The 18,400-nt window shown below is 41.6% G+C and overlaps 1 protein-coding gene across 6 annotated transcripts in view; it reads left to right on the top strand.

Moving 5' to 3' along the window:
• Nucleotides 1-18,400, top strand: part of pou2f1b (POU class 2 homeobox 1b) — a 301,199-nt gene that overhangs the window by 159,830 nt on the left and 122,969 nt on the right. For all 6 annotated transcript variants that reach the window (XM_068040849.1, XM_068040855.1, XM_068040850.1 and 3 more), the window contains 2 exons: nucleotides 9,475-9,651; nucleotides 15,781-15,919. In XM_068040849.1, coding sequence (XP_067896950.1) covers nucleotides 9,475-9,651; nucleotides 15,781-15,919 — 316 coding nt within the window. The remainder of the gene's footprint in view (nucleotides 1-9,474; nucleotides 9,652-15,780; nucleotides 15,920-18,400) is intronic.

Genomic DNA, 18,400 nt, shown 5'->3' with positions numbered 1-18,400 from the left:
ATCAATGTCACACGATTTCATGTCGCGTTTGCAGACGTCTTTAAAGCGGAGACATGGACGGCCGGTGGGTCTGATACCAGTGGCGAGCTCGCTGTACAATGTGTCTTTGGGGATCCTGCCATCTTCCATGCGGCTCACATGGCCAAGCCAATAGAGGGAGAATAAAACTCAGGATTATTACACCAGAAGGTGGTGTTGGGGTCGGATCCAGTTGACCAATGCTTGCAGTGCTGGGGCCAGGGAGGGCTCTTGTTTCAAAGTCAGAAATAGAATTGGGTGTAAACTAGATGAGAGAGTTTGAAGGTGTGGGTGGGGGGGTGCAGGCGTGGCGAAGGTGGGGACACAGCTGCAGGCTACATGGCTGTTATGACAGCATTAGGAGGGGATATACTCCCCTGTTGAGGTGTTGGAAGAGGGTTAAACAGCATTGTGAACTAATAATCGAATACTCAAAGGCTAATGGAATGCTGGTTTTTGTATCTGGAGGACTAGAATACAAAGGGGTAGAAGTCATGCTTCAGCTATGCACAGCCCTGGTTCGACCGCACCTGGGGTACTGTGAGCAGTTCTGGGCACCACACCTCATGAAGGATATTGTTATGATCAGGCAAGGAGGGGTCGAGAGGCTCCCCTCTTGTCCTTCTCCTTGTTTGAACGCAACAGGGTTTATTCCTTTTTAAACAGTGGATGTGTTTACTAATTCAGTGAGTGTTTAACTCTTTATTTGCTATGATCATAAAAGAACCAATCGGACAGGTTTTCTTGAGTTTATAAAGAAAAGAGGTTAGTTTTATTGTACCTAAACATCTAAACCTGAAGTAAAATGATAAAACTACGCTCCAGCTTTCTCTTTCACTCACGCTCTCTCGTGCCCACACACACACACAGGTTACAGAGTGATGAAGAATAGTTTGGTTGGGTTAGGAGTCCAAAACAAATAAAAATAATATACAGTCTGTAGGGTCTGGTACTTAAGTTGTCTTCTGGCTGAATTTATGGTTCTGAAGTCTTTGGCTGGTAGAAGTACACTTGCAGCTGGTCCACCTTTTTCAGGGTTTTCCTGGAGACTGTGATGTAGGTGGCTTTCTTCCCTGGGGTTTCTGTCTGTAGCAATGGTAGACTTGGATGATCCGCAGATGCAGACAGATTTGGAAATTTGTGATGTTACCTGGGGAGGGAGAGAGAGACAGCCAGCCTCACTGGGGTCTTGCACTGGTTAGCTCTCAACTTGTCTGCTTTGTGTAACAAAAAAAATCCTCAAGGTCACACAGCCTGGGGCAACTATTACATGGTTCAGCATGCCTTTTTTAATGAGGTCCAAAGTCTAAGAATCCGAAATATCTCGGGTTGTATTGTTTCAATGTTTACCCCTTGGGGGTACGTGTCCACTCGTGAATGCTCCAAGATGGCTTTGAATGTCCTGCTAATGAGAGTGATCTTGGATAATTTACTCAACTGTTCAAGCCATTGTCCTGGATGGGAGCTTTTTAGACATGCATGGCCACTTTGATGATCTGGAATGTGAGGTATTTCAATGCAAATTGTGGTGGCCACCTTAGCTGCCAATTTTTTAAAGTTAAGTGTAGGATTCCAACTTTTCTTTTTAAAAGTTTAATGTAGGTTTCCAACCAATGACATAAAAATCCTCGTTTAGCCAAGCATGTTTTCTTGACACCTCGCCACCAAGCGGAATGAAATGTGACGACAGGAATATTTCATTATAAGGTTGTAGGTTAAAAAAGGAAACTGTGTGCACACCTTCATTCTCAAACACTAACTTCTCAAACTCTCTGCCATAGCTAGGCTCTGGTTTAATTTATTTTTTTTATCCGGGATTAGGCGTGAGCACAGTTGGGGCACTCCAGCCGCTCTGGCTGGGCTCAATCAGCTTATTTTCCAGCATATACCAAATTTCCCCCCGAACCTGGGTCAGTTTCCTCGGATTTAGGCGATAGGGATTCTGTTTTATGGGAGGGGTCTCTCCTACATCCTTATCGTGTAGGGTTAGGGTTGTACACCTTGGTGTGTCCCTGTAGATTTCGTTAGATGCTGTGAGCAGTCTTATTAGGGCTTCTCTTTGTTCAGCGTTTACATAGATGAGTACAGGGTCTTAATTTTCCTAACATTTCAACGTTGACTAACCGGACAGTAGGGGCTTCGAATTGGGAACCCTTCAGGCCCTCCTCTAGCTCGTCCTCACTGTCCTTTTTGTCCTCCTCTGTCCTAACTGCCTGACAGACCTGGGCTTAGTTGTTCCCTCTCTGGCGGTGATATTGTTTTAACATGTTCATATGGCACAGCCTTTGTTTTTTCCTGCAGTCTGGAGTGTCAATTAAATAAAAACGAGAAATGCTGGAACCACTCAACAGGTCTTGCAGCATCTGTGGAAAGAGAAGCAGAGTTAACGTTTCGGTCACTGACCCGAAACCTTAACTCTGCTTCTCTTTCCACAGATGCTGCCAGACCTGCTGAGTGGTTCCAGCATTTCTCGTTTCTATTTCAGATTTCCAGCATCTGCAGTATTTTGCTTTTATTTTAGTGTCAATTAAATAGTTCTCCCTGCCACTTCTCTTCACTACTCTATAGGGGCCTCTGAATCGTGCTTTCAGGGGTTTACCTTGTGTTTGGAGTAGGTCTAGCACATGTCTCCAGGCTGAAATGTTCTAGCCTTGGCATGTTTACCTGCTTGCTTTCTCATAGCTGTCTGGGAGGTTTTTAGGTGCTCCTGAGCCACTGCAAGGGCTCTCGTGAGCTGCTCTGGGAACTTGGAGATGTCGTCTAACGTGGAAGGCTCATCCCTGTGTCCCAAAAACCTCTCCTTAATTAGTTTAAGAGGACCTCTCGCTTCATGTCCATAAACTAATTCAAAGTGACTAAAGTTGCTGGACTCATTGGGTGAGTTCCTGGTTGCAAATAGGAGAAATCCCAGCCCTTTGTCCGGTCATGGGGGTACTCGTAGCAGGATGCCCTGATCATTGTTTTTAGGGTCTGGTGGTACCGTTCCAAAGCCCCTTGTGACTCTGGGTGGTAGGCTGAGGACTTTAGCTGGGTTATGCCCATATTACCCATGACTTTTTGAAAGATACCAGACATGAAATCCGTGCCCTGATCCGACTGGATTTCGACAGGCACCCCATATTGGGTTAGCCCCTCCACTACTACCTTGGCAGAAATGGTTCTTAGGAGAATGGCCTCTGGGAATCGGGTAGCCACATCCATAATGGTCAGAAGATATTGGTAACCCCGTTTGTTTTCAGCAGGGTTCCCACACAATCCACCAGCACTCTGCCCAAAAGCCGGTATGGGAATTAGCGGTGCAGGCTTTATTGCAGGTTGGGGCTTCCCCACAACCTAGCACATGTGGTAAGTTTTACAGAACTCCTCCACTCCACGAAGTGGAGTTTTGGCCAGTTAAAATGCTGTCTTATGTGGGCTTGGGTTTTTCGTATAGCAACATGCCCAGCCATTGGAAGGTCGTCTGCTGTTCTTAGTATTTCGTTACGGTACCTTAGCGGCACCACTATCTGGTGAAACACTGTCTACTGTTCATCCACAGGTCTGTGAGGAGGTTTCCACTTCCTCATCAGCATCTCATTCTTTAAATAGTAGCACTCTGGGACTCCCTCTGCTTCAGCTTTGGTTTGGGCAGTCTCTGCTAACCTTTTTAATATTGGGTCAACTTGCTGAGACTTGACCAATGAAGACCTGTTAAACACATCCTTTGGGTCTTCTAACTTCCCAAAGAAGCTTTCAGATAACCAAACAGTAGGGTCATCTGAAATAAAAACTGTAAGTGCTGGAAATACTCAGCAGGTCAGGCAGCATCTGTGGAGAGAAAAGCAGAGTTATTGTTTCAGGTCTGTGACCTTTCATCAGAACTGAAATTAATGAGACTGAAAGCTAACAAATACTCTGGACTTGACAACCTACATCCTCAGGTTCTAAAAGAGGTAGGTGCAGAGATATTGGGTGCATTGGTTGCGATCTTCCAAAATTCCCTCGATTTCTCGAATGGTCCCAGCAGATTGGAAGATAGCAACTGTAACTCCACTATTCAAGAAAGGAGAGAGAGAAAACGAGAAACTATAGGCCAGTTAGCCTGACAACAGTCGTCAGGAAAATGCTGGAATCCAATATTGAGCAAGCGGTAGCAGGCCACTTTGAAAATCATATGATTAGGCAGAGTCAATATAGTTTTATGAAATAGAAATCATGTTTGACAAATCTTAGTGTTTCTTGAGGATGGAATTAGCAGGGTAGATGAAAGGGAAGCAGTGGATGTCGTATATGTGGATTTTCAAAAGGCATTTGAAAAGTGCCACTGGAAAGGCTGTTGCACAAGATAAGGGCTCAAGGGGTTAGGACTAATATATTAGCATGGCTAGAGAATTGATTAAAGGATAGAAAACAGAGTAGGAATAAACCAAGGAATAACAACCCCCCCCCACCGTGATTGACAGGGCCCTCAACTGTGTCTGATCTATTTCACGCATTTCTGCTCTCACCCCTTCCCCTCCCTGCCAGAACCATGATGCTGTTTCCCTTGTTCTCACTTTCCACCCCACCAGTCTCCATATTCAACGGATCATCCTCCACCATTTCCGCCACCTCCAGCGTGATGCCACCACCAAACACATCTCCCCTTCCCCTCCCCTTTCAGCATTCCAAAGGGACTGTTTCCTCTGCGACATCCCCAACACTCTCTCCTATGGCACCTTTCCATGCAAGCGCAGGAGATGTAAAAGGGCAGATGTTGCCTCCTCCCTTCTCAACCTCCAAGGCCCTAAACACTCCTTCCAAGTGAAATAGCAATTTTCTTGTGCTGCTTTCAATTTGGTGTACTATATTTGTTGCTCACAATGTGGTCTCCTCTACATGGGGGTGACTAAACGCAGACTGGGTGACCGCTTTGCAGAACAGCTCTGTTCAGTCTGCAAGCTCATTCCTGAGCTTCCTGTCGCTTGTCATTTCAGTTCCCGCTCTGACCTTTCTGTCCTTGGCCAGCCATAGTGTTCCAATGAAGATCAACACAAGCTCGAGGAACAGCACCACATCTTTCGACTGGGCACTATACAGCCTCCCAGACTCAACACTGAGTTCAATACTTGTAGATCATAACCTCTGCTCCCATTTTTTTCTTTTTTGATTTTTTTTTTGCTGGTTCTTTTTCTTCCCCCCACCCCTTGTTTCTTAATCCCTTTACTTTGTGTTTGGACGGCTGCTATCCTGTTATTTACACCCCATCCAGACATATCTTTTGTTTATTCACTTGTCCCATTACGACCTGCTTTGGCTTTTATCATGAAACCTTTTTTTTATTTAATCTCTCCTGCTCTTTACCCTATTATACCCTTTTGTTCTTTCCTCATCCCCCCCCCTCCCCCCACCCCACCACTTCACTTGCTTAAAACCTTTTACATTTCTAACTTTTACCAGTTCTGATGAAAGTTCACACAGACCTGAAGTGTTAACACTCGTTCTCTACAGATGCTGCCTGACCTGCTGAGTACTTCCAGCATTTTCTGTTTTTGTTTCAGATTTCCAGCATCTGCAGTATTTTGCTTTTGTAGGACTTAGCAAGTCCTTTTCAGGTTACAGGCTGTTACTAGTGGGGTGCTCCAAGGATCGGTACTGGGGCCTCAGCTGTTGACATTCTATATTAATGACTTAAATGAGGGGACCAAATGTAATGTATCCAAGTGGGAAAGTAGGCTGTGAGGAGGACACTGAGTCTGCAAAGAAATATAGATAGGTTAAGTGAGTGGACAATAGGATGGCAGATGGAGTATACTATGGGGAAATGCAAGGTTATTCACTTTGGTAGAAAGAATAGATAAACAGAATATTTTTTAAATGGCGAGAAGCTATTAAATGTTGGTAATCAGAGGGATTTTGTGTCCTTGTACTGGAAACCCAAAGTTAACATGCAGATACAGCAAGCAATTAGGAAGACAAATGGTATGTTGGCTTTTATTGCCAGGAGTTTGGAGTACAAGAGTAAGAAAGTCTTGCTGCAATTGTACAGGGCTTTGGTGAGACCACACCTAGAGTAGTTTGTGCAGTTTTGGTTAAGGAGCATATATTTCCCTTAGAAAGGATGCAGTGAAGGTTAACTAGATTGATTCCTGGGATGAGAGGGTGTTCTATGAGGAGAGATTGAGTAGAATAGGCCTATACGCTTTGGGCTTCCAAAGAATGAGGGTTGATCTGATTGAAACATGTAAGATTCTTGGAGACTTGACAGGGTAGATGGGGAGAGGCTGTTTTTCCCTGGCTGGGAGAATCTAGAACCAGAGGCACAGTCACAGGATAGGTGGTCGATCATTGGGGACTGAAATGAGAAATTTCTTCACTCAGAGGGTTCTGAATCTTTGGAATTCTCTATCCTGGAGCTCTATAGATGCTCATTCATTGAGTATATTGAAAGCTGAGATAATAGACTTTTGGACTCAAAGGGAATCCAGGGATATCGGGGTCAGGAGTTGAGATTGAGAGTCAGCTGTGATCTTATTAAATGACAGAACAGGCTCGAGTTGTGCTATATAAAAAGGGAGGCTGTATGAAATAAAACAGAGCAAGTGGCTCAGCTTCTGAAGGACAGAAAGGTAAACTATAAATGTAATTTTCAAAGGGTTAATTGGTGTTGTGGCTTTACCCACAAGTATGACAATATTGTAAAGACCAGCTGAGAGTTAAAGTGGAGTTGAAGCCTAAGATCAGCCATGATCGTATTGAATTCGGAAGACAGATGGCATGTTGGCCTTTATTACAAGGGGGACTGGATTACAAGAACAAAGAAGTATTGCTACAATTGTATAGGGCTTTACTGAGACCACACCTGGAGTACTATGTGCAGTTTTGGTCTCCATATCCAAGGAAGGATTTGCTTGCCTTAGAGGCAGTACAGCCAAGGTTCACTAGCTTGGTCCCTGGGATGAGAGGGTTGACCTATAATGAAAGGCTGAGTACATTGGGCCTATACTCTCTGGTGTTTAGAAGAATGAGGTGATCTCTTTGAAACTGATAAGATTCTGAAGGGGTTTGACAGAGTAGACACGAAGAGGTTGTTTTCCCCTGGCTGGGGAATCTAGAACATGGGGATAGTAGTCTCAGGATAAGGGATTGATCATTTAGGACTGAGATGCAGAGAAATTTCTTCAACTCAGAGGGTTGTGAATCTTTGAAATTGTCTACCTCAGAGTTGTGGATGCTCCATCGTAGAGTATGTTAAAGATATCTGGGATAGATAGACTTTTGATCTCAGGAAATCGAGTGATATGAAGTGGGCAAAAAAAGTGGAGTTGAGGCAGAAGATCATATTGAATGACAGAGCAGGCTTGAGGGGCCATATGGTCTACTCCTATTTCTTATTATGGTTTCATGCCTTACGTCTTTTTAACCACTTTCTCAACTTACCCTGCCATATTCAACGATTTGTGTACATATACCAACCTGCCTCTCTGTTCCTGCACCCTCTTTAGAATTGTACTCTTTATTTTATGTTGCTTCTCCTTGTTCTTCTTACCAAAATGAATGACTGCACATTTCTCTGCATTAAATTTCATCCGCCACGTGTCTGCCCATTCCACTAGCCTCCTGGGGGACAATAAGATAGTGGTAATGTTACTGGGCTAGTAATCCAGAGGCCTGGATTAATGCTCCGGGGACATGAGTTCAAATCCCACCATGGCAGCTGGGGGAATTTAAATTCAATTAATTAAATATGGAATAATGATCGTGAAACTACTGGATTGTTGTAAAAACCCATCTGGTTCACTAATATCCTTCACAGGTGGGGGGGGGGGATCTGCCATCCTTGCCTGATCTGGCCTACATGTGACTCCAGACCCACAGCAATGTAGTTGACTCTTAACTGCCCTCTGTAGAAAGCCACTCAGTTGTAGGCAGCTCATCACCACCCGCTCGAGGGCAATTAAAGATGGGCAGTAAATGCTGGCCTTGCTAGCAATGCTCACATCCCAAGAATGAATAAAAAAACTGTCCTCTTGAAGTCTGCCACTATCCTACTCTCAGATCAGAATATTTCCATGAAGCTGAATTTTCAAACTGAAGTTGTTTTAGCCTGAATAATCATTTTAACTTGTTGCTATTTTATATTAGCATTTGTTCTCTTTTTTTGAAATTTTAATGCTTTTTTAAAAATAGAATGTGTATAATTTAGGATTTGTCAGCAATGAGAAGATATAGGCCTGGATTTTTCAGTCAGTGATAAAAGCAAGGAATTCAAAGATGGTCTCGCTGAGAGATCTAGTGATCTCTGTGACGCGAGCATAAACTCTCTTGATGTACAGTTGATTGTAGCGTTGTTTAATTGGGATTACCAGTGGGAGCTGCAATGATGTCACCACTTGTCTAAGCAATCAATTACATTAAAGAATTCTATCAAACTGCCAACCAGAAAATGAGAAGCCCTCAAATCAGATCACTTTTGTAAAAATTTAACCTAGACCAAAATAAATGGGACATACGAATGCGGTGAAGGTAGAGCTGAAATATCATGACAATTTTTTTTAAAAAGCTATTTTAAAAAGTTTAGTTGAAAATATCTAGTAATTACTCATTATTAGATTAGATTAGAGATACAGCACTGAAACAGGCCCTTCGGCCCACCGAGTCTGTGCCGACCATCAACAACCCATTTATACTAATCCTACACTAATCCCATGTTCCTACCAAACATCCCCACCTGTCTCTATTTCCCTACCACCTACCTATACTAGTGACAATTTATAATGGCCAATTTACCTACCAACCTGCAAGTCTTTTGGCTTGTGGGAGGAAACTGGAGCACCCGGAGAAAACCCACGCAGACACAGGGAGAACTTGCAAACTCCACACAGGCAGTACCCAGAATTGAACCCGGGTCCCTGCAGCTGTGAAGCTGCAGTGCTAACCACTGCGCCACTGTGCCGCCCATAGAGACATTTAACAACACTCCACAAGTATAAAGTTATTTTTTCAGGGCTAGATCTATTGTTCAGCAATATTTATCACTCAGATCACCATTAAAAACCCAGTTACACCAAATTGAATCAGGTGTAACTTTTTATGGGGTTTCTCATAGCAATGTGAGAGTGGAAAAGGGGAAATTCTCGCCATATTAATGATCTCTCCGCTTGCTGGCTCCAGGGGGCGACTCAAACTGCAGCCTGTGGCAGTCTGCAACTTCAGATTAATCTGCATTTGTGCTAAATCCTGAAGTTGCAATCAGTTTCAGAGGGTGATGGCGGTAAATGCCGACAGCTTGCTGTCAACTCCCCCCCCTTATTTTACAGTCATTATTGCAATTGAGATCGTTTCTACAGTATTGTGCAGTATAGCATGTTAAAGAGCCAACAAATGACTTGTATTGCACCTCAGAATTAAATTAACAACATGAAAATAACTACTGTAGAAAAAAATACACTGCATTTATCTGACTTAAATTGTGTCTGTTTTCTTTTGATTCTACAGCTAACGTTGACAACAGCGCAGCAACAGTTGTTACTCCAGCAAGCACAGGCCCAGCTGCTGGCTGCTGCAGTCCAGCACTCAGCAAATCAGCAGCATAATACCACAGGAGCTACCATCTCTGCCACAGCAGCAACTCCTATGGCACAAATACCCATCACTCAACCAATCCAGATACAAGTAAGCATGGATTTGCTTTATTTCTCCTTGATGTTGATAGGATGGAAAGATTCTCTTTTTGGAAGGGATACATTTGAAACCATTAGCAATCAATTTAGTGGTTCACCTGGCTATGTTACTGCTCTGGTGATTGAAATTTTCAAGACCAATAAGTTACATTAGCTAGAATTACAGGTATTCTATTTGTTGGAGTGATGGTGTCGAATAATTAGTTTACTTCTAACTATGGTAAATTTAACAAAAATTAAAGTTTAAACGGACAGTTATTATATGACCCAATTCAAAATGACTGGGTGCATATAAAGTACACAGGAGCTAAATCATCCATGTGTTCCCCACCCTTGATGTATTAGGAACCTCTTGGTGATTATAGAGAAAGTATTAAAAGAGTACCACTTGTATGATGTAGCATTTTTTTTTTTAAAATGAAACTGGAGTGAAAAAATGAGTTCTGCTCAGTTTGGCTGGCAGAAACTATTCTAAATGTTGCAATTGTCAACAACATGGCATTTCTGAGACAGATACCAATGGGGGAAAAATTGCTTATCTGCACTTAAAAATTCATTATTAGTTAACAGGGTCTGTACGTTCAGACAATTTGTCTGTTGTTACAACCGCTCAGGACAAAACCCCCAATCAATCCATATGATTCTGATCAATGTGGGAGCAACGCACTGTCAATTCAGTCCTGTCGCTCCACAGATTGCATCATATTTCTTTAAGCTTTCCAAATCGAAGAAAAAAGCAGCCAAATTGAACAATCTAGTAACCCCCGAATGAAGCGAACTAAACCAGGTATCTTTAGATATCAACAAATTAACTATTTAAAAAAAAACTCAAATCTTAAACACTACTAAGATAAACCAATATCTAAAGACCTTATAACTTCTTATTTAAAAAGCTATCTCTCGCATTCGCATACATATACTCGGTTTTAAATTAGCTGACCAAAAAAATGGACAAAAAAAAGTCTTTGCAAATTATATTCCTGACGAATGGTCTTCCAATACAACACAGTCAAAGTTCACTTGCGGTCTTCCAAGATCTGATGAAAACAGAACGTCCTTCCAAAGATCGGGGTTCAACAGTTCGGCTGTTGTAGTATTAAACTCTTTTTTTCAGCGATGCCCACAGCAGATATCAATAATTTGTTGTGAAAAAACTTTTCTTTTTTTATGGAATTAATTCAGCTTGAAGCTTTGTAGAATTTTGAGAGAGAAATAACACAGCTTTTCTTCAGTTTAATTTGTCTCAGAGAGCTAGTTTTCAAAAGTCAAACTGCAGCATTGAATCTTGTGTCCTTTCTCTCTCTCTGTGGCTGTTGGCAACCAGAATGCACTCTGGCTCACTGCCTCCGGAGAGTTCTTAAAGGTGCACTGATCTTTTTACAATCTTAAAGGCGCACCGCAATATTTCCAGGGAGAGAAAAAAAAACACAGGGCTGTGACACTGTAAACAAATGGAATTACTTAGTTTTTCATTCTGCTTACATAATGCCTGGCTGATGGTTATTTTTAGCTGTTAAAGGCTCATCAAAGGTAAGAAATGGATTTTTAAAAAGTTTAGTAAAGTTAAATATTGGCTGCTTTTCTGTGCATCTTTCTGTCTCCCATTTTTAATTCCTAACTGACCCTAGTTCTGATATTAAGATTATGTCCCTTTTTTTCTGGAATACCCCACCGGAGGAAATAGTTGCTCTGAATAGGAATGGAAGTAGGTCATTTAGCCCCTTGAGACTATATCACCATTCAGTGAGATCATGGCTGATCTGTGGCCTAACTCCATATATCCACCTTTGCTCCATATCCCTTAATACCTTTGGTTAACAAAGATATATCTGACACTTAAAATTAATAATTGATTTAGCATCAGTTACCATTTGCGCAAGAAAGTTCCAAACCTCTACCACCCTTTGTGCGTAGAAGTGTTTCCTAGCTTCACTCCTGATGGGTCTGGCTCTAATTTTTAGACTGGGCTCCCTAGCCCTAGACTTCCCAACCAGCGGAAATGGGGTAGATAGAGAGAAACTATTTGTTCCCTTGTATCTTGTAAACTTCAAACAAATCATCCCTTAACCTTCTAAATTCCAGTGAATACACCCTAGTTTGTGTAATATCATCATGTTATTTAACTTTTGGAGTCCACGTAGCATTTTGGTATATTTATGCTGCACTGTCTGAAGGGGCCAGTATATGTTTCCTAAGGTGTGGTGTGCAGAACTGCTCACAGTACTCCAGGTGTGGTCTAACTAGGGCTTTGTATAGCTGAAACATGACTTCTACCGCCCCCCCCCTTTGCATTCTAATTCTCCAGATGTAAAGGCCAACATTCCATTTGCCTTTTTGATTATTTTCTGTACCTGTTCAGGATATTTTAATGATCTGTGCACCTGGACTCCCAAATCTCTTTGGACGTCCCTGTTTCTCACTTATCAGCATTTAGAAAGTATCCTGTTCTGTCCTTTTTTAATTGGATGACCTCACATTTGCCTACATTGAAATCCATTTGCTACAGATTTGCCCATTCACTCAATCTAACAATGTATATTTACAATTTTATGCTTCAATCTGCATTGTTTGTGATGCCACTTACTTGGTGTCATTGGAAAATTTGGATATATGGCTTTCTATCCCATCATCTAAGCCATTGATAAATATGGTGAATAATTGAGTCCCGAACACAGATGCTTAAGGGAAGCCACCAGTCACATCCGGCCAGAGTACCTGCGCATTATCCCTACTGTCCTTCCACTCAGCCAATTTCTTAACCAAGTCAATAATTTGCCTTCAATTCCATGAGTTTCAACTTTAGCTACCAGTCTCTTATGGGGGACTTCTGGAAGTTGATATTACTTACATCCATAGACATTCCCCTGTACACTACCTCAGTCATCTCTTCAACATAAAATCAATCGGGTTCGTCAGGCATATGCTACCCTTTGCAAATCCTTGCTGGCTCTCTCTGCTGAGGTGAATATTTTCAATGTGTTCAGTCACCCTATCCTGAATTTATAGACTCAACTAATTTCCCCGACAACACATATTAGGCTAACTGGTTTATAATTCCCTAGTTTCCCTTTCTTACCTTTCTGAAACAGCAGAATGACATGCACAATTTTCCAATCTTAAAGAACGGTTCCCTAATCGAAAGAACTTTAGATGATCATAGTTGGGGCATCTGCAATATTCGCACCTATCTCATTTAAAACCCTGAATGGAAATCATCTGGTTCTGGGGATTTGTCACTTTGTAGTGCCATTATTTTCTTCATTACTGTTATTTTGCTTTTGTTAATTTTGGTGAGAACCTGTTCCTGATTGAACAGTTTCCTTATTGAACAGTTTCCTTGAAATGTCTGCTGTATGAACCTCTTCCTCTGTTGTAAGTTCTGATGCAAAGTAATTATTCAACATGTCCTTATTTACATTATCAGTTTTTGAGGGACCCACATTGATCCTAATCACCCTCTTTTTCTTAATATAATTTCAATTTTTTTTGTGTATCTACCCTATCAAATCCCTTTTATACACCTAGTAAAGAATGATTGTTGTTTTTATGCGCACAGTGTGAGATACCACCATATATTCTAGATCTCTCATTTGGTGGACAAAGAGCACTGTGGGCCAGAGATCTCCGGCTAAAAATTATGATACAAGTTGATTAAGATTAACCGATATAAGGAAAAAGCAAACAGATTAAGTAGTTGACAGACACTAAGTTAAGTGAAGTACTATTACTCAAAACAATAAATATCTCAAACTAAAACAGTTCCCTGTAATACCACTCTGTTTAGACCAGATGTCCATGATTAGGTTTTTAAGTTTAACGTGAAACTTGAGATCTTTTTTAACCTTCCTATGGTATAGCTAGAAGGGGGCTGAAATAATTGTTGTTACCCTGGATTATATTCTCTTTCAAAGGAAGATGGCTATTATTCAGGATTAAAGACGTCCCAATAAAAAAAAAATTCTTGCAGTGACAATTCCATCAGTGAAATTAGACTTTATGGTATCTAAGCAGTTTCCAAGGACCTGAAGTCAGGCACTTTCCTACCACTTGTTTTAGCAAGGATTTGGAATCAGTGTATTCTACTGACTAGTATGTAAATGTCTCATTTCAGAACCAGCTTGCTACTACAAATAATCATTTTGGAAACTAGCCAGGTATTGGAATGTTAAAAATGAATTTAGAAGGAGATTCTTGGTCCTTCTGTACAACTTGACTGTCCAGAACAAGATTTTATTTCTTGGTTTGTAGTCATAGAATAATAGAAAATTTATGATACCCAAGGAGGCCATTCAGCCCATCGTATCCATGCTAGTCAGCAAAGAGCTACCCAGCCTAATCCCACCTTCCTGCACTAGGTCTTTAGCCTGCAGATCACGGCTCTTCAGTTAGACATCGGTGGTGGTGAGAATTACTGCCTTTACCACTCTTTCAGGCAGTGAGTTTCAGGTTCCTACCACCCTCTGGGTGAAAAATGGTTCTCTCACCTCTCCTCTAATCCTTCTACTAATTATTTTAAATCTATCCCCCCCACCCCTAGTTTTTGACCGCTCTGCTAAGATAAATAGATCATCCCTATTTACATTATCTAGGCCCCTCATAATTTTATGCATTTCAATTGTCACCCCCTCAACCTCCTCTGTTCCAAGGAAACAATCACAGCCTATCCAATCTTTCCTCATAGCTAAAGATTTTCAGTCCTGGAAACATCCTCCATAAATCTCTGCACCCTCTCCAGTGCAGTCACATGTTTCCTGTAATGTGACCAGAACTATTCACAGTACTCAAGCTATGGTCTAATTAGTGTTGTATACAGTTCTCGCATAATCTCCCTGCTTTTTATATTGTATTCCTTTGCAAACAAAGGAAAGCATGTCATATGTCGTCTTAACCATCTTATTGACCTGTCCCGCTACCTTTAAGGATCACCCAAAACATATTTTTGTTCTATTTTTGAAGTACCTGTTTTAGTGTAATTTAGTGCCCATGACATCGAGGCACCATTTGACCACATGTGGCTTCAAGGAGCCCAAGGAAAACTGAAGTCAGTGGAAATCAGGGGGAAAACTTGCCACTGGTTGAAGTCATGCCAAGCAAAAAGGAAGATGGTTGTGGCTGTCAGAGGCCAATCATCGCAGCACCAGGACATCACTGCAGGAGTTCCTCAAGGCAGTGTCCTAGGCCCAACCATCTTCAGCTGTTTCATCAATGATCTTCCTTCAATCCTAAGGTCAGAAGTGGGGATGTTCATTGATTGCAAAGTGTTCAGTACCATTCGCAACTCCTTAGACAATGAGGCAGTCTTTGCACATATGCAGCAGAACCTGGACATGATTCAGGCTTGTGCTGATAAGTGCAAGTAACATTTGTGCCACACAAATGCCAGGCAATGACCATCTCCAAGAAGAGAGAATCTAACCATCTGCCCATGACATTCAATGGCATTACCATCGCTGAATCCTGCACAATCAATATCCTAGGGGCAACATTTACTAGAAACTTAAGTGGACAAGCTGCATAATATTGTGGCTACAAGAGCAAGTCAGAGGTTGGGTGTTCTGCAGCAAGTGACTCACCTGCCTCATGACTTCCCAAAAACTGTCCTCCATCAACAAGGCACAAGACAGGAAAGTAATACTCTTCACTTGCCCAGATGAATGCAGCTCCAACAACACTCAAGAAGCTTGAAACCATCTAGGACAAAGCTGTCCCCTTGATTGACACCCCATTCATCACCTTAAAACATTCACTTCCTCCATCGCTAGCATGCTGTGGACTATTTACAAAATTCTGCAACTCACCAAGACCGCTTCAACAGCACTTCCCAAGCTTCTGACTCTGCCACCAAGAAGGGCAAGGGCAGCAGGCACATGGGAACACCACCCTCTGCAAATTTCCTTTCAGGTCCCACACTGGAAGTGTACCACTGTTTCTTCATTGTCACTGGAACTCCATCTCTAACAGCACTATGCGAGTGCCTACACCAAATGGACTGCTGTGGTTCAAGAAGGTGGCTCACCATCCTATGAACAAATATTCTACAAGTCAATTAGCTAGATAATTTTTTAAACTTAATATGCAAAATTTCTGCATACATTGTACTGATTATCATTTCGTTTGGCAGGATCTGCAACAGTTACAACAGTTACAGCAACAGAACTTGAATCTGCAGCAATTTGTTCTGGTGCAGCCAGGTCACCCAATCACCACCAGCCTGCAGCCGACGCAGTTCATCATCTCACAAACGCCACAGGGGCAACAAGGTGAGAGACTGTTTAACCTGGGTTTAAAACAAGAATCTCAGGAAACTGCAATATTACGAATATTGACACTAGTGGGAATTGGGAACACAGCATCTGAGGAGAGAGAGGAATCCTATATGGAGTAAGGTCAAATCTTAGTCCATATGGGATTAGCTACAAAATTCAATTTTAATTTGATTCTTCGCTTGTGACAACGCTTTACATTTTCACTCCTGAAGTCACTCATTTTTTAGGTTTTCTTCTCCCACCTCTCCGACACTGATGATTTGAGATAATTTAATTTACCTTGATACCAACCAAGGCTGACAAACTTTAGCATTCCTTTGCCTACCAGGAATATTCCTTTTAACTGTTGTGCATGTTATGTGTTCAGATTAGTTGTGGTTAATGCAACGAAAAATCTGTATACCTTGGTTAAAAATGTTCAAAAGATTGAGCAACTGAAATTCAAGGGATTCCCCAAAATAAGTCTGCCACATTTTGAGGTCTTTTTGACCATTTTTCTGCAGAAAGGTTTTGAGGAAAATAAAGTGTTGTCTTCAAATGCTTTTTAAAAGCAGTGTATTGACATAAAATGGGAGAAAGGCCGGCCCTGACGATATGTACTTAAGATACGAACTTGCTAGCTTTAATGTTTTCCCACAGGCTGTAAATAATAAGCAATTTGCTAACCTGTTAGCAGTTAGAACACCTTGCATCCATTGTTGGAAAGTCTTTGGTCCCTTATTGGCTGTGAACAGAGGGTGATGAAACACAAAGGCCTGTCAGTCAGGTTTTAGAGAGAAAGCTCTGAGGCCTTTAGCTAAGACCAGGAGGTTAAAATTTTGGACAGTTGGTAGTTGTTTAAATGAAGTAAGCAACCCACTGATAAGGAATGTGACATGTTCTTTATGGTGTATTATGCAAAGATAAGTTGTACTGATTGAATTAATGGAGTTTAACCATAACTACTGTTCTTCACCTGAACTGTACTGGGACCAGTGTTCTAGTGAGTCGCATAACTAGGGAAGTAGACAGGGTTTTAAACTAAATAGTGGGGGCAAGGGATCAAATTTGGGAAGATGTGGTAAATCAAAGAGTAGAGCAGTGGTTAGCACCGCAGCCTCAGCTCCAGCGACCCGTGTTCAATTCTGGGTACTGCCTGTGTGGAGTTTGCAAATTCTCCCTGTGTCTGCGTGGGTTTTCTCCGGGGTGCTCCGGTTTCCTCCCACAAGCCAAATGACTTGCAGGTTGGTAGGTAAATTGGCCATTATGAATTGCCCCTAGTATAAGTAGGTGGTAGGGAAATATAGAGACAGGTGGAGATGTGGTAGGAATATGGGATTAGTGTAGGATTAGTATAAATGGGTGGTTGATGGTCGGCACAGACTCGGTGGGCCGAAGGGGCCTGTTTCAGTGCTGTATCTCTATATTAAAAAAAAGGCAAGAGAGAAGGGTATTAGTATGGGAAATGATAACAGACTGTGACAGAAAGGGGGGAGAGAGAGAGAGTACAAATCTAAGAGTAGATCAGATAAGTTGTTACGACCGACCGCTCCTGTCAAAGCCCCCAATCAAAATATATGATTCTGATTGTAGTGGGACCAACGCACTGTTAATTCAATCCCGTCGGCCCATCTATGAACCCCCAAATGAGGCTAACCAACCATGTGTCTTTAAATCAACAAATAAACTCTTTAATTAGAAGAACTAAATTCTTAAACACTATGAAGATAGAAACAACATTTAAAATAGAAAAAATTAGAGTCCTTGCAAATTTACAGTCCAATGTTGCTCGAAGTCCTCACAGGATGTTGCTTTCCTTCTCCAGCAAATTTCAACAATTATCGACTTGCAAACACTTTCAACAGAATCGATCTGACTTTAGAGTTTTTTGAGGGATAAAAGATTGTCGCAGTCTAACTTCCCTTCCTTCAATTTAAATTACCAGAGATCTCTGTTTTGGCTTGACTTTTTTGTTTAGAATTTTGAGAGGTAGTAATAAATAACTAACACTTCAGTTTAAATGATTGAGAGCTCTTTTCAGGTGTGCTCATCATAGCTGTGTCCTCTGTGTCAGTCCGTGTTAGAACAAACTGTCTGACTAACTCAGTTCAAAACTGAATTGTAAAAATGTATCTCATCAGGTTCACTTCCAGTGGTTATATCTATGGTAATGAGAATGAACCCTTTCAATCGCAGTCTCCAAATAGCTGTTTCTAAGGCAACGGAAAAGCACCTTCCTATAACTCCTAAGGCTTGCTGGTTCTGAAAGCAATACTGATCCTTTACAAGCTTTAAAGGCAAACCGCATATTATGAAAAAAAAAAGTACATGACGGTGACAAAGTCTAGAGGTTACAAAAATAATAAAAGGACAAAACTAGAGGCTCTGTAGCTGAATGCATGTAGTATTTGAAACAAAGCAGATGAACTGATAGCACAATAGAAATAAATAAGTACGATCTGATAGCCATTACAGAGACGTGGCGGCAGGATGACA

Source organism: Heterodontus francisci, chromosome 10 (assembly GCF_036365525.1).
Source record: "Heterodontus francisci isolate sHetFra1 chromosome 10, sHetFra1.hap1, whole genome shotgun sequence".
Classification (NCBI taxonomy): domain Eukaryota; kingdom Metazoa; phylum Chordata; class Chondrichthyes; order Heterodontiformes; family Heterodontidae; genus Heterodontus; species Heterodontus francisci.
Note: the sequence above shows the minus strand (reverse complement) of the source record. Positions and strands in the feature narration are given on the sequence as shown.